General features: G+C 44.0%; 1 protein-coding gene across 4 annotated transcripts in view; it reads left to right on the forward strand.

The window, feature by feature from the left end:
- WDSUB1 (WD repeat, sterile alpha motif and U-box domain containing 1) overlaps positions 1–16,872 on the forward strand; it is a 63,335-nt gene that overhangs the window by 32,479 nt on the left and 13,984 nt on the right. For all 4 annotated transcript variants that reach the window (XM_067549408.1, XM_067549410.1, XM_067549409.1 and 1 more), the window contains one exon: positions 877–1,056. In XM_067549408.1, coding sequence (XP_067405509.1) covers positions 877–1,056 — 180 coding nt within the window. The remainder of the gene's footprint in view (positions 1–876; positions 1,057–16,872) is intronic.

Here is a 16,872-nt window from a genome sequence, read left to right on the forward strand (position 1 = left end):
CATCATGGAGTGCTGCGCCTTCTGCCAAGACCGCCAGGCATCAAAGCGTATTCCACAAGGGCTTAGGTCGCTAAAATGGCCTTCCTTGCCAATGTCCCATGACAAGACATTTGCAGAGCTGCAATTTGGGCCTACATTCACGGCACATTACGTCTTGCCTAACTCTGCCTCCACTGACGCACCAGTAGGCAGCGCAGTACTACAAACTGGTATCCACTGAGCCCTAGCCCCCACCTCTATACTGATTACTGCTCGCTATGCTTCCCCTCATTGGGATCCAAACGGGGAGTGGCACTCGAAGAAGAAAGGGAGGTTACTTACTGTAAGTGGTGGTTCTTTGAGATGTCTGGTCCCTATCTTGATTCCAATCCCACCCCTCGTCCCCTCTGCTTTGGGATCGATGCCTGTTAGTAAGAGGAAACTGAAGGGGCGTTGAACCGTGCAGCCACAGGAAACCTTGACTGGAGCATGTGGGCCACAGGAGGCATGCATGCTGGTCGACGAGCACTGCTTTCAAGAGTTTCAGCTCCAGCGTATAGCACACATGCACACCCACGCTGGAATCCAGATAGGCACCACATATCTTGAAGAACCATCACTTACAGTAAGTAACCTCCCTGTACTATTCCCAAAGCAATGCAGACTTTCCCATTGACTGTTGTACACAAATAGTAAGAGAAACAGAAAATACAAGTTAATTGTAAGAATAGTTGGCAATAGGGCCAAAATTATTTGCCAATTAATATAGATAAAATACAGTAGGAAATGAATGTTTCAGATCATAAAAGGTGTGTTACAAAGGTATACCAAGAGCGCAAGAGCAGTTCTGTTTTTTTTCTTCTTATCTGAAATTTCCCTCTCTCCTTGTTTCCCAAGGAAGTGGATTGGAAGATGAACCTAAGGTGTCTATTGAGAACTGGTCAGAGGAAGAGGTTTCAGTCTGGCTTTGTGCACAAGGTTTAAAAGACCTTGTTGGGATTTTCAAGATGAATAACATCGATGGCAAAGAACTGCTGAGTCTTACAAAACACAGTCTGACTAACGACTTAAAAATTGGTAAGAATATAGAGGCAAGTAAAGTTGTAACCTTTGATAGAAATTTAGAAACTTTTAGGATGGAAGGATGTTAGAAATTCCATGTAGCTATAGCCTCTCCTTTAAGTTTACAGTTTGTGCCACGCTCTGTTTTTTCTATTAAATACTGCAAATGACCAAAAACTATTGATTCTATATGCCTCCAAAATAGTTGGGTTTTTTTTTTTGAGTTTTCCCATCCCTAGGGATAACAAATGTACAACAATCTTGCATTGGAGGGGATGGACTAAGTATCTTAATCTGTCTTTTTCAGCTCTGATATCTGTTACATAGGAGAAAGTAATTTCAGTTTCTTTGAACATATACATGTACACACTATAGTAAATTATTCCGGCTTCTGTAAGCAGTGCACTGATTTTTGTTGGTTTTTTGTTGGTTCCTGTCAGTCTAAGGAGCTATGTATGTTTGAAACACGTAGAGGCTAGCAACCCTGGATTTAGTTGTGAATTTTTCAGGTGGAAAATACGGTAATTGAAAGAAATATCAGAAATAAAAATACATGCTTTTTACTAGGTTTATCTTATAGCCATAGATGTTACATTAGTTTTTAAAGTTTGTTAATAGGGATTAGAAGAAGCTTGCTTGGTATAAATACTTTTTACAACTATTAATCAAAAGGACACATGGTATATAGTCCTACAGTTTTATTCCAATGAAGTTAGGAACTGCATTGCAGAAGTCTGCCCTTAGGAAGTACTCTACTGTCAGGGCTGGGCTGTAGGTTTCTGGCGTGCCCTGGTCAGCTGCTGGATTGTGGTTGGGAGCCAAGTTGTGGGGTCAGGGCAAGCCAAGTCAGAAAGCTGGGAAGTCAGGGTCAGGCACCAGGTTGCAGGTGCAGGCAGATACATAGTGGGGTCAGAGTTGAGCCAGGTCAGGACACCAAGAAGTCAGGGTTGGATGCCAGGTTACATCAGCAATCAAATAGCAAACTCAAAGACAGAGCTGGGTCAGAAGTCAGAGTCTAGGGTCTATCACAAGCTGTGTCTGGAATAGAAGCAAGCAGGCAGGCAGTCTTGTTTTTGCTCAGACAGCTCCCCATCATGGCTTGCTAGTTTATATATTGGTATTTGCCAGTTGGTGGGCTGTGAAGGGCTGCTGCTCACGCCCTGTAGAGTGGTATTTCCTGCTGAGCCTCGCTTTGCAGGATCTTCCTATGTACACCTGCCTCTAGTGACAATGTGGAGGTAGCAGCAGCCCAGAACCCCCATGGTCTCAGTTTCTAGCCCTGCAGGTTCTTACATATACTTATGGGCACCGGGTGACCTGCCTGTTAGGAGAGACTAGCCTATGGCTCCTCCGTGTCCTCCTGAGGCCACGCCCCTTTCGTCCTTTCCCTCACCACCTCCCGGAGCTGCCCCCTGCCCCTACTGCAGCTGAAGGAGCCTTGTCCCACTCCAGAACCGGGCCCTAGCCACCCTGAGTCCCAACAGGGCAGCCCCAGTGCTAGGTGGCCCCAGCCATCTCAAATCCTGGCCAGCAGCCCCAGCCGGGTGGCCCCGAACCGCATGTGGCCCCGGCCACTCTGGAGCACTGGCTGGGCAGCCTCTGCCACCCCTGAGTACCAGTGCCGGGTGGAGTCCCCACCAGGTGGCCCCACCACCCGGCAGCTCCAGCTGCCCCAATTCCCTTCCAGGTGGCCCGAGCCGCCCCAGAGCATTGGTGCCGGGCAGCCCTGGCCGTGCCTGCTGACGGCTCTGGCTTCCCCGGAACACTGGCTGGCCCCAAGCTGCCCCAGAGCACTGGCCAGGTGGAGTCCGCACCGGGCAGCCCCAGCACCCGGTGGCTTCAGCCACCCCAATTTCCCACTGGGCAGTCAAGCTGGTGGCCCGGACCAATGGTTGGATCGCCCGTCTCCAGCCCCACCGCGTTCGGGAGAGTCTGAGGGTGGGAAGCTGCTGCAGCGCTGGCAACACAGCAGGAGGGGGTGGGGCCACGCCTGGTTATTTGGGAAGGCTAAGTCTTCCCCGACCTATACTACCCGGCACTCATGCATATACTAATTGTGACATGCCCCCGAGTATATTCTGGACTGTTGGATTCTTGTGCCTCCTAAACTCTCCAGTATAGTATGCACTATGCCCTGCTTTACTGTGTGAACTGCCACTCGGCCCACTCACCCCAGCCTCTAGCATGCAAGCCACCCCCAGACAACTACCAGAGTGCTGTGCCCAGCCACTCTTGAATTACATATAGGGAGACACCTTTATATCCCTGAGCCACAGCTTTGCACCCCAGGAATGTGCATCTTACACTGCTCAACACCCCCTTGATCAGAGTAAGCTCATTAATTAGTTCATCTTTCCATCAAAGGGTGTGACTATGCAGCAGCCTTTGTAACCAGGGTAGATTCCCCAAACTTCAGTCAAAAACACACTGGCTTAGATAAAACATTAAAATAAGTTTTATTAGTTACAGAAAATAGGTTTTAAGTGATTATATGTGGCATAGGCATAGAAGATCAGAATTGGTTACAGAAGGAAATAAAAGATAAAATCTCAGTCTAATTCCTCAACCTTACCAAGTTTGAAGTTTGATGCAATAAAGTTTCTCTTACCAAATTGCCTACAGTACTCTGTGCTAACTGGAAAGCTTTTTCACTTAGGACCACTCCCCCCAGTTCAAATGTTTCTTTGCCTTCCAGATGATCTTGTTGCCTTCAGTATAGGTGGGGAAGGAGAGGTAGTCAGGGGCCTTTATTGTCCCTTTTTAAATCTTGATCCTTTTTACTGATAAAGTCCTTGCTGTGTCATGGGATCAAGCAATTGTTGTATATGCTCGAGCAACTGTCTTTCATGTGAATTGTAAATCTCTTGTTTACTGCTCCTCTGCTAGTGAATGGCTGGTGATGGTTGCTTAACACCTGGCTGGGTGTTGGTCACCCCTTTGTTGCCATTGAAGAGCTAGTCTGTGACCTTTTCCGAGACTCACAACATGTTTCAGTAACAAACATGTAGCAAAATTTCATAACTTCATATACAATGATGATACACACATTTTAAAAGGACAGTGATGTTCAACAGATCATAACCATTCCAATGATACCTCACAAGGAATACTTTGTACAAAATATATCATAACCATAAAAAGTGGTGAATATGGGGGTGCAGCGTGTTACTTTGAGGTATAGTGTATCACACTATTAGACAAGGTCACAACAAATATTTTAAAATGAGGTGCTGGTATACGTCCGATCACAGGAGGCATTATTGCATGAACTGCCTCATTCAGTTCTAAAAGTCACTAGTTATCTCCTGAAGTTCTGAGAGTAGGTATCCATAAAAGACCATTTACTCAAGGAAGACCATTTCTGAAAAGCAAAATGTAAAATCAATTTCTGTCTAAATTTTATTAAACATTGGTGATAGCCTAAAACTGTGCTGCATTGCTCATCAGGTGAGACTAATCAGATAATGCTGACTATAGGGTTGTGTGAAAATTGAAAGCTGTGGGATTGATGATAGAGTCCCCAGGAGGACTGACCCACTGTACACATCACACTCTGTGGAAAGTATTAAGATTGTAATGACACCATTGAGAACTAATTACAAACTACAAATAAGAAAATGCAATCTGATTTGGCAGAGAGCCTGTGATAAGTCTGGTTATAGGATGCAGAGGAAAAACAATGTATTGATTTCTAAATATTTGAGTTATAGTAAACACAAAGGGCCAGATTTTTAAAGGTATTTAGACCCTTAAAGATGCAGACAGCTAATTATTGGGATTTTCAGAAGTGCCTCACTCCCATTGAAGTAATTCATTATCTGCACCCTTAGGAAACATAAACTACCCCACAATAACAAACCAGTGAATATGCAGTGTAAAGCTATTCCATGCTTATTTAAGATGTGGTTATAAACAACAGGGGGAAAAATTAAAAATGCCTTCATTGTCCTCCTATAGACCTTTCAAAAACTAGCGATATGTAAAACGAGAGCCATCAGCATAACAAATAAAGGAGAAATGCATGGTTAATTTGACAGTACCTTTTGTTCTTAGAAGATCTAGTATACTAAAATTAAAGTAGGAAGCCAACTAAAATCATAGTAGGACAGTAAAACTCGTTATAAGTTCTTCTTGGCATGGCTGCAGTGTATGTCCGTGCACTCAGTGTGCTGGAGTCAAAGAGTTTTCTGCAGCAGTGCCTGTCAGGATGGCGCATGCACCCTGCATGCCCTTGTGGTACTTTCTATGGCTGCCTAAGAGCCGTGCTGCCCAGTCCCCTCAGTATCTTCTCACTGTCCATGGCCCTTAGTTGGAGATCCCTTTGCAATTTATCTCACTTCTTTTTTCTTTTCGATAGTTAGCCAGTTTAGCTTTCTACTTTATCTGTAAATAGTTAGCAGTTAGTACCGGTTAGTTTTTAATTTTTTTTATTTTCACGTTCATTTTTAATAGTAAGTTTTGATGTCATGTAACAGTGGCATGCAGTGCTTGCTGGGCTTTAAACACTGTCTGTTGTGTGGGGCATCTGTCCTAAATTAACTTTCTTGTTCATCAGTTCTGTTCCCGGGAAAGTCACAGTCCAGGCTGATTACTCAATGCTTTTCTTCTGAGATGAGGATTGAGTCTCATGTACACATTCCCTCATTCCATTTTTCCCACAGGCAATTCTTAAGTTGATTTGCAAGATTACATCAAGAGAATTCTTATAGCTCCAACTTGGTTGGATGTTCACAGCCTCTCGATTCAACTTCTGTGGCCTCTACCTGTGCTTCCAGGTCTTCTGTCCCAGCAGCATGGATGGATGTTGCATATGGACAAACAGCCTGCATCTTTATGGCATGGTTGAGTGTTTAGGCAAGGAAGCACTGCTCCATGGTACTTCAGGAGATATTGAAAACGATTCACTTCTTTAGCAAAGTGGAAACGATTTCCAATCTGGCCCACTCAATGGGGCATACCTCCATCAGAAGCTAAGATTATATCACAAATCCTCATGCCTTCCTCTAAGCTACTGAGAGTTCATTTAGCAGCGATCTCAGCAATTCACCTTCCCGTTCAGAGATCAATTTTTTCAAACCAGACGGTTTCTAGATTTTTAAAAGGGATTGTTTGACTTTTTCCCCTGGTAAAGAACGCATTGCCACTTTGGGACCTTAGTGCACTGTGTTAGCAGCTTTAATGCCCCCTCCATTTGGGCCAGTGGGCTCCTGTTCTTTGCTTCATCAGTGTCTGAAGATGTCCTTTCTCATTACTATAACATCAGCCAGAATAGTGGGTGAGCTTCAGGTTCTCATGGCAGGGCTTTTCAAATACTTTTGTTTGAAAAACATTCTAACTCTGAAGCCACAACTGAAGTTCTTTCTTATGTTGTATATGCTTTTCATTTGAACCAGACAATATACTTACTGTTTTTTGTTTTAGTTTTCCCCAAAACCATACTCATACAAGGATGAAGAACATACTTTGGATGCAATATGAGCATTATCCTTTTATCTGAACAAGACTTAAGTCTTTCAGGCTGTTTCCTTAGCTATTTTGTTTCTTATGTTATCAGAATGAGAGGTCAAGCAGTAAACCCAGATAATTTCTAGATAAGTAACGCCATGTATTACAACAGCCTATGGGGTAGCGAACGCTTTTCTTCCACAGAGACTATTGGCTCATACAAGTGCTCAAGCTACTTTGGTGGTTTTTTCTAAAGGATGTCCTCATTCTGGATGTTTGTAGGACTGATACCTCATCCTCTGTGCATACCTTTATGCCATCACGACCGCTCTGAGATCAGATGCAAATTTTGGGAAGGCTGTGTTGCAGTCACTATTTAAATAGGCTTCAAGATTCACTTTTCAATGGTACTACTTGTCAGTCACCTGAGTGGAATACATGTATGCAAGCACTCGAAAGAAGAAAAAACAGTTGCCTGTATTATAACTGTTTTTCTTCGAGACAGTGTTGCACACGGATATTTCATAATCCGCCCTCCATCCCCACCTGTTTCTCCATGTTGTAGTGCAAAGGAATTGAGGGAAATCAGGATGGTACCACTGATTATATAGCTTTGGGAGGGACCAGGAAAATGTACTGCCCTGATGTGTACTTCTGCAGAAAACTCTCCAGCTCTGGTGGGCTAGGTGCATGCATTGCCTGAGTGGAATACAGATGTGCAGCAACATTTCAAAGAATAATAGTTACAATACAGTAAGTAATTGTTTTTATAGCATAATGGACTTACAATGCATGTCTGTTAGCAGTGTTAATAGTGATTTTGCTGTTAGAGAGAGAAGGTCAAAAAGGAAGCAGATGGGGGAACTCCATCACTAACTCCTTTAAAAGTATAGTAAAAACATTTTATTAAAATACTACCAAAAACTGGACTGGGACAGGAGGAGCCACTTCATCCATGTTCCTGGGAAAAGCAGATATAGATATCTCCATTTGCCAGAAGCTGGGACTGGACAACAGGGGATGAATTACGTGAAATTGCCCTGTTCTGTTCATTCTCTCTTAAGCATCTGGCACTGGCCACTGTCAGAATACAGGATATTGGGCTAGACAGACCATTGGTCTGACCCAGTAAGGCCATTCTTATGTTCTTATGGTAGAGGTTAAATATCCTCTAAACTGACTGGGTGTTGCAGGAATTTCTGTGTAGAGTGAAGTGTATCCTTTCTCCACACAATAAGATCTGGTGCAGGGAAACACTCCCATCATGAAATCAGGTTGAGGAATAAGTGCCATGTCAGTGCATCAGAATTAGCACTTTTGGTTCTGTCTTCCTTTGTCTCTTCTCTCCAAGGTGCCCAACAGCACTTGTCCCCAAGCTAACAGTGTACAACCAATTCCAGTTATTTCAAAGGGGTATCAACTCCAAAATCATATTACTATGGCCTTGCCTGCCATAGTTAATAACACTTAAGATTATTAAATCTGAAAGAAGTCAGCAAAAAAAAAAAAATTTCAGTATGTTTGTTTTGTGCATTTGACAGCAGTTTGTACAATCATCTTTTTCTTGCTGAAAAACTCTTTGAACATCAACAGGAGACTAGAAAAACTTAGGTTTAAAGAAAGGAAATATCAGGATGTCTATTTAAACAGTGCTTTTTCAGAAAATGGATTTAAAAAAATTAGCCAATTTAAAATCATTCAAGTTGATAGTGTCTCTTTAAATAAGAGTCAGTGGCCTGATTTTCCAAAATGCTGTACACTCACAAGTTCCACTGACATCGCTTCTGAACTTTAGGCTGCAAATTTATTTGTCACAGAACAGAAAATAAAAATAAGAAAATAAGCATTTTCCCCCAGATTCAGATAACCAGCTGTGAAGGGACCCTATTGTCCTTTTAGTCCCTACACAGTAATTCAATGTGTTTATTCCTGCAGTTCAGCCATGGTTAATAATTGATATATAATATAGGTGTTTTTCCTTGTACTGTTTTCTGCTAGCTTCTTACATATTTAGTCTTTACTTGAGTACTGATTTGCATTTAATAAAAAGGGTTTCCTTGCTTCCCTGCAAAGGCGTTTAATCGAAGAGAAGGCAACCAGCAGAGGTTCACATAACATTCCATTAGCCCCCTCTGATTGTTTTTGACACCTCTTTGAAAGAATGCCTCATTTCCATGCAAATGGAACTACCCTCTGTTTCCAGGCTAATTGTCATCTAACATAATATAAAGAACACTGTGTTATGTTTCACAAGATTTTGGACAGCAAGATACTAACCATCACAGATACGTTTTCTAGTAAAATACAATCTTGTATATTCAGACAAGGTGCAGAAAATTTGCTGCTTCTTTGAGTGCTTGCTCATGTCCATTCCACTATCGGTGTGTGCACATCTCTGTGCACGGTTCCCAAAACTTTTTTCCCCTTAGCAGATCCCGTAGGACTGGCTCCGGCGTCCCATGGAGCTCTGCGCACATGCCACGGTATATGAGGCGCTGCCAGCCCTACGCCCCCTCAGTTCCTTCTTTCCGCCTGTGACAATTGCTGGAACTAGCCTTGCTCTCAGCAAGTACTATTCCCCTTGTTTGAACTTGTTTTGTTATTCTAAGTTCATTTTAGTTAGTTAAGTAGTTGTTAAGTGTGTTTAGAATAGTTAGAGATAAGGCAAGTCCCTTCAGGGACTCAGAGCAAATGGGCTATGCCCCGGTGGCCAGGATTCAAGCCATGTGCCTCCTGCAGGAAGACTTTCCCACTCAGCAACCCCCACGACCGCTGCCTTAAGTGCTTGGGGGAAGCGCACAGAAAAGAAAAATGTAAGATCTGCAGGGCTTTTAAACCAAGGACCCAAAAGGACTGAGAAATTTGGTTGAAAGCCCTGCTGATGGAGGCAGTGCTCCGCCTGGCGTCTGAGCCGGTCCGCTCCACCTCAGCACTGAGCGTGACCTCGGTGCAGAGCACACTGCTGGCACCGGCCTCGACTCAGCACCACGCAACATTGCCAGCACCGAAGAGGGAGAAGCAGTGCATGGAGCACGGACACTCCTCTGCGCTGTCGGTATAGGCAGGGTCGAGCACGGAGATGCATCAGACCCGGCCTGTTGAGTCTTCTCCGGTGCCTGCATCTCCAGTCAGGGAGCCTCCCCCGACTCTTGGGAGTGGGAGAGTACCCCTGCCGACACCGTCGACACCAGAGGTTTTTCAGGCGGCAAGAGCCTTGTTGGCCTTGCCTACGCCACCTCCGCGCGCGCGCTCATGTACGCGTTCCCACCCATTCCACTACTGCCCAAGGTCCTCTTGAAAATAAAGAGGGACAGGGCGGAAGTTATACTCATTGCTCCGGCCTGGCCAAGACCGCACTGGTTCAGCATGCTGCTGGAGTTCCCGAGGCGACACGACCTTCTCTCACAGGTCCATGGTTGCCTGTTGCACCCAGACCTGGACTCCCTGCACCTCACGACCTGGAGGCTATGTGGCTGACATAGGGAGAGAGAGCCTGCTCGGTGCAGGTCCAACAAGTCCTGCTGGGCAGCAGGAAACCTTCTACACAGGTCATGTATCGGGCTAAGTGGAGGCAGTTTACCTCTTGGGTGGAGTCCTGGGGCATTCCGCCCAGCCTCTGTCCTGTACAGGCGATCCTGGATCTGGCACTGGCCTCACTGAAGGTTCACCTGGCAGCCATTTCGGCCTTCCATCAGCCGCTAGAGGGGAGATCCCTGTTCTTCCATCCCATGTCGGTCAGGTTCCTCAAGGGGGTGGAGAGGCTTTATCCACAGATCCATAACCCGGTGCCTCCCTGAGATCTCACCCTGGTCCTCTTGAGACTCACGGGGGCCCCCCTTTGAACCCATGACTTTATGCCCTCTGCTCATGCTTTCATGGAAGGTAGCCTTCCTGGTGGCCGTTACCTCAGATAGGAGGGTCTCCAAGATTAGGGCCTTGACCTCGGAGCCCCCTTATACGGTATTCTATAAGGATAAGGTGCAGTTGAGGCCGCATCCAGCCTTCCTGCCCAAGGTGGTTTCCCAATTTCATTGTAAGATATTTTTCTCCCCATGTTTTTTCCCAAACTGCATGGTTCGGAGGAGGAGAGGAGATGGCATTCGCTGGACGCGAGACGAGCCCTGGCCTTCTACATCGAGTGTACAAAGCCGTTCCAGAAATTGACGCAACTCTTCATCACAGTGGCTGACTGGATGAAAGGCTCACCTGTCTCCACCCAGTACATCTCCTCGTGGATTACATTTTGCATCAAGTTCTGCTATGAGCAGGTGAGGGTGTCACTTCCGGGAACCATCACAGTGCACTCAATCAGAGCTCAATCCTCGTCTACAGCCTTCTTGGAGAGAGTGCCCCTGCAGGACATCTGCAAAGCTGCCACCTCGTCATCAGTGCATACCTTCATGTCCCAATACGCCATCGTTCAGCAGGCGAGAGAGGATGCGGGATTCGGCAGAGCAGTGCTGAGGGCTGCTCACCGGTAACTCCTACCCATCTCCAAAGGTACTGCTTGTTAGTCACCTATAGTGGAATGGACATGAGCAAGCACTTGAAGAAGAAAACAAGGTTACTTACCAGTAACTGATGTTCTTCAAGATGTGTTGCTCATGTCCATTCCACAACCCACCCCCTGTCCCCGCTGCTGGAGTGGCAGAAAGAAGGACTGAGGGAGTGTAGGGCTGGCAGCGCCTCATATACCATGGCATGTGCGCGGGACTCCAGGGGGCGCCAGAGCCGACCCTATGGGATCTGCTAAGGGGAAAAAAGTTCCGGTAGCTGTGCACACACCTATAGTGGAATGGATATGAGCAACACATCTCGAAGAACATCAGTTACTGGTAAGTAACCATGTTTTTCTTTGCAGACATGGTTGCCTGTTCATTGCAGTTATATGATGAGGATGAGTTTACAAAAAAGGAAGCAGGAATAAGAAAGTATATTCTTCTCCTCACATCACCAGCCCAGAAAAGAAGAGCTGTTTCACCCACACTCCTACTTTCCTGTCAGTTGAGTGGACAGGCAAACCAAGTGTGCTGGTGCCATGGTTTCGCTCAAAGTCCCTTACCTTTCTCAAGTTTTCCAAGAGTTTAGACAAGTTCTGCTTTGCTGGAAAAAGCAACATGGTGAAATCTTGAAGGGAAAAGGGAAGAATTACGCCTGTGTTGCAAAACTGTTGAATGGCTGTTTCTCTAGTATAGGACAGTTTTGCCTCTCTTCCTTCCAGAATCCATTCCTTAGTTCAGAGGATTGTGATTTACAAAGCATTCCATCTCTGGTGCCACAGCTGATACAGAAGTCATAGAAAGATGCTTTCTCTTCTTCTGGGGCATGGTAAGAAGCCAGTGGCATGATGTGGCCTACCCCAGTTCAGCTGCGGATCTATAAGGAGAATTGATTATCCCAGACTGTTCCAAGAGAAGGTTCATACCTAAGTCTTCAAATCTTTCTTCCACTACTGCAAGGTGCCTTTGGAACATTCACTTCACAGGGGTCCATTCACACACATTCAGTGCTAAAGCCTCTGGCCACTGGCTTTTCATCTTCCCCTACTCCAATGCATATGTCCTGGAGAAGGCATAAAAGTTCTTTTTTGCTTCCCCTTGTGTTCATTTCTTAGGAGTTTCCTCCAGCTAGAGGGTAAGAACATTTTGGGGATGGTTTCCTTGAGATCCTTTGATCTCCAATCTACTAACTGTATCATCAAGCACAAGTCTTGCCTCCCAACTGTTGCCTGAATCAGATTTCATTTGTGAGAGGCCATGTGAATTGACTCAGCTAGTCAGAAGGGTCCTGTTATCTTAGCACTAATTGGAATCTATGCCAGCAAGAATCCAATTCTTGCAAGTGGCTCACAGCCGCCTCCTCCTATAAGAATTGCATTCAGGGTGGCCCCTGAAGGTTACCAGATCCCCCCATTAGATGAAAGGTAGGTATATTAAAGGGCTTTAAATAATCCTCTCTCTCTCAGCACAAGCAAGACGTTTCCCTGAAAAGAACTTGGAATACCTCTTCAGAGACGTGTTACAGGTATTGGAGCTCAAAACAGAGGGAATCTCACAGGGATCAGCTAGACTAGCATTCCTTGGCCAGTTGGTACAATTTGTGGATTGTTTTGGGATAGTGTATTTTGCATCCAGTTGAGATCAAGAATCCTTGATATCTTCTATGTCCGAATGGTACTTTACATCAACCAACGAAAGAGTCTCTATCTATATCTTGAGCAGGAAAAATAAGGCGCATCAGAAGTTCATCTCTGGCATGAAAATTACTTACCTGCATACAAAAAAAAAATCACTTTCATCCACTAATGTTACTCATCTAGCAGGAGAACAACAGCAGAGTGTAGTAGCCCAGCTACCAGAATTTTCTTATAAGAAAAAAGTGGTTGTTGAGCCCCAGGATTTTTCATTGTGTTTGCAAGACTGGAGTTCTTTCCATGGGGATCTGTTTGCTTTAGGGAAGCAAGCTGAAGAAATGTTGCAGTCAATTAAAAGAAGTTAGGGCCTGGAAAAAAAGGCTTCTTCCATTCTATGACTAGAACACTTGGATATACCCATCTTCCTCAATCCTTCATCGTTGAGGTGCCTTGAAGAGTGATAATGGATGTGATGAGTGATTCCATGTTCCATCTGGACCAGAACATTTACCTTTTCTCCTTTTACCTGAATCCATCCTTGGGCACAATCAATCTTTGGCACGTGCTAGACTTGGTCAGCATTTTATATTACTGGCACCCAGAAATTTAGGACAGAGCTGGTAGTACCACCTATAGTTAAGGTTGCCTGACACTTCCCATTATAGGAATCTGTTTTCAGCTTCTTATTTCTTTGCCGAACTTTAATCATTCAGGCTGAAATTTTCCATGCCAAGTGTCTGCCTCATAACCATTCCATTTAGAAACTCTAACACCTCCATGCTTTGGGAGTAGTGACTTGAAATTTGGCAGGAGTGTTGACCTGGTTTCAGGGATATGCCTATTGGTGTTCCCATGAAAAATTGCCCAAATTTGGTCCAGTTATATAAAAAATTTCAATTTGCACATGCACAGTAGAGACTTATAAGTGTGTGGCAGATAAATTCTATAAAGATTTCATCAGCACTGAGCATGCTGCAGCCCTGGATTTCAGGGGGCTGAGCAGGACTTTTCCTGCAGTTGCTGTTTCTGGCGACTGTGGGCTTCTGTGCCACTCGGCATAGGAACTGAGTTCTCTCCTGTGCTCCCAGTGCTCCACTGCTGGTGCCTAGACAGTGTGAAGGAATGTCCCCTCTGCATTTAAGATGGATAAGAGCAGACCCTGAGAGGGATGGGGGTGGAGAGAGTATGGTGAGATGAGGAGCCCAGCAATGAAACTTGGACTGGCATGTAGGGAGTTTTTGGGGACAGTGAGAGACAGAAATCAAATGAAGAGCCCAGAATGAGAAGGACACTGTGATTGGCTCTAGTCAAGGAGATTGTGACATGGAGCCAGAGTGGAGAACGGAGATGAGGAGTCTGAGGAGAGATCAGAATGAGAAACTGTGGTGGAGGGAAACTGAAGATGGAGGGCCCACAGAGGAAGACTAGGATGGGGAGCTGGGGGTCGCGTATGTATGTGTGAAGACTGAGACTAGTTAAGTGATGAGACCAAGACTAGAACAAAGAGCTAGGGTCAGGGGAGACTGGACTGGCACAGGGTTAGGTGGGAGGGGATGGGGCAGAAGGGGGTCAGGATTGAGGGGAACAGGGGCCAAAGGTCTGTAACCTCTAGTGCACATGACCTTCAAACATGGAATGGAACCCAAGATTTCTCAGTCTCAGCATTCATCTGATATCAGCAAGTATCTGTGAAACCCATTGCAAAGTGTCTCATTCCTCTCTACTGCTGATCTACGTAAACAAAGACAGCCAAATACTGCTATCAGTTACTCCACTACGACTCATGGGAGCATGATGCCTCATGATGGAATTTGTTTTTTTAGTTTGCCTTTTTTAAAACCTAGGAAAATTACGTCAAAAACCTATGTCCTGTGGAAACAAATAGTATGTGATAATATAATGCAGATGCACAAGGCAATCAAATAAAGATTGCACAGGCAAACTTAATTTTGGCATTTTCTAATTTTTGAGCGTTTAACTTTGCAACCTTAATGTTCTTTTAATGTAGTTTTTGATTCATCAATAAAATGAAGGAAATTTACGTTGCAAATGAGTTGCCATGGACGCTAAAGTATTTTGGAACTCAGCTGGAGGCACAATGACTTAATGAACCTAAGAGATAGTCATTAAGGATAAGATTTGGTCACGGATTCTGTGACTTGAACAGGTCTCCATGACTTCTTCAGCTTCAGCCCCGGGGGTGTGCTGTGACCATATCCTCATTGTGTACCGTGAATTTGTACCATACCCTCATTTTGTACCATAACAATTCCGTAAATTTTGCTTAATTTTACTGTGACAAAATCGTATCCATAATAATCACCCTTCTGTCTCTTCAGATGTTTACCAGACTCTGTAGAGTAGATTTTAGTGCCTCCTTGAATGTGCCATTCCAAAGAAGAATCCTGAATGCTGGGGATCTAGGATGGCTGTGTCCTTACCTAGCTTGTCCCATCTGGTTTGGGGAATTGTTGAGTGAACACCATTTGTTCCAATTGAGAATTCTGTGTTAGGGCTGGGAATAGCTCCACAGAAATCCATCCCAAATACCTGTTTGGAAATATGGCTTTTATGGACCTAGTTTTCCAAAAATAATGTTTTGGATAGCTCAGTACATTTTGATTGGAGATTAACTAGGAAAGCCGAGGGCATTTGATGAGGGATGCCATAATCTTGGTCATGCACCCGCTTGACAAAAATTTAGGAGAACCTGTGTGTTCTAGATTGGGCAAAGAAGGTTACAGAAATCTAATTTACAGGTAGGGAAGTAAAAAAAAATTAAGATGTTTGCTTTGTTTTCCTTTGTTTCCCTTCTTCCCCCCCAATGTCTTTCCCTTGGTTGATTCCAAACTCATCTTGGAGCTTATTGCAATATTAACATGCAAAACACCCTCTAAGAATGAGCAGGAATTTATTATCATATTTCCATCCTTGTGTTACATGTCATATAAACCTTATTAAAGAAATGTGGGGCAATTTTGCTTCTAATTTTCTTACTCTGTGGCATCTGCTGTCATTTTTGATTAAAATGACTCCCACAACAGTATGACTGAGTCTGAATCTTCTAACATACATTGTCTGAGACAGTTGATTAATTGTACAGTAAAGTAGGAAGCACTGGTGTGTTAAAAGCATGTTGGCAGATCATAATAGTTTTGCATGACAGTCTGCAGATAAAGTACAGTAGTTGGACAGAACAGTTTGGGTAGCAAACCTTTACTCCAGTAACAAAGATTGAAAATTATACCAGACTAAGAACTAGCATTTGCTACATTCAGTATTCTCCCTTTGCTGGAAATCTAGTGACAGATTCAAAACCAGATTCAAACCACCAGGCAAAAAAGGGAAAGCTTTATGCTATTGCTAAATTAGGAGTCTCCTGGCATCTAGGATTAATTTCCAGTGCTGACAGATCATAAGGTTATACCCTGATGGATTATAGGACTGTAAAGTCAAGCTTTTTTTCTATAGTTACAGTTAGGTTGGAACTGAATGGCTGCTATCTCAAGAAACACCAGAGCTACAGGTTGATTCACAGCCCCACTATACCATTTGTAAATTGGGAGCAATAATACTTAAAGAGGATTCCTCAAAGGGCAATATATGAAATTAATCACTGAAAGTTGTAATGCAATATTGTATAAGCTCTAAAAAGTACCAGAATACACACACTGTAGTCCTGGGTCTGGAGGTCTAGTCATGCTCTTAAGTCTCCAGCATTATTGGAGAATTGTCCCTTGAAAAACATCACAATGTTTGGCAGTAATGCGTGGACCTAGACTCAAACCGCTGGGCTCCACTTATGCAGCAGGAGGCTGGTGATGACTTAAAATTCTCACACACACCATCTTTATATGAAAGGAGTCAGTTAAATCTGAAGATACCTAAAAAAAAAAAAAATCAATCCTCAAAAGTGTAAGGCCCTCCCTATTTCATAGAGGTGGATAGCTGTTACTTACGGGGTTTTATGGAAAGGGTTGGATTTTGCAGTCACATCCCCAAATACTGAGAGTGAGCCCTTCTACCGTCAGTTTTCATAGAGCAAGCAATACCTGAACTAGGCAGAGAATTTGCAGTAATGTATTCATGTAATTTACAAATACCAATTGCAGGAACTAATTATGTGTCAAAGTTTGTAACTGTGCTTCACTACGAAAGTACAACTATGACTAGACTAATACACATTTTGATCATTTATGAAAAAAGAGGTAATTGTCTGAATTGTGCTTTATTTTTTCATATAAAAGTGTTTG

This window comes from Emydura macquarii, unplaced genomic scaffold, assembly GCF_026122565.2.
Source record: "Emydura macquarii macquarii isolate MOO-44397 ecotype Brisbane River unplaced genomic scaffold, CSIRO-AGI_Emac_v2 contig_1253, whole genome shotgun sequence".
In the NCBI taxonomy this organism is placed as follows: domain Eukaryota; kingdom Metazoa; phylum Chordata; order Testudines; family Chelidae; genus Emydura; species Emydura macquarii.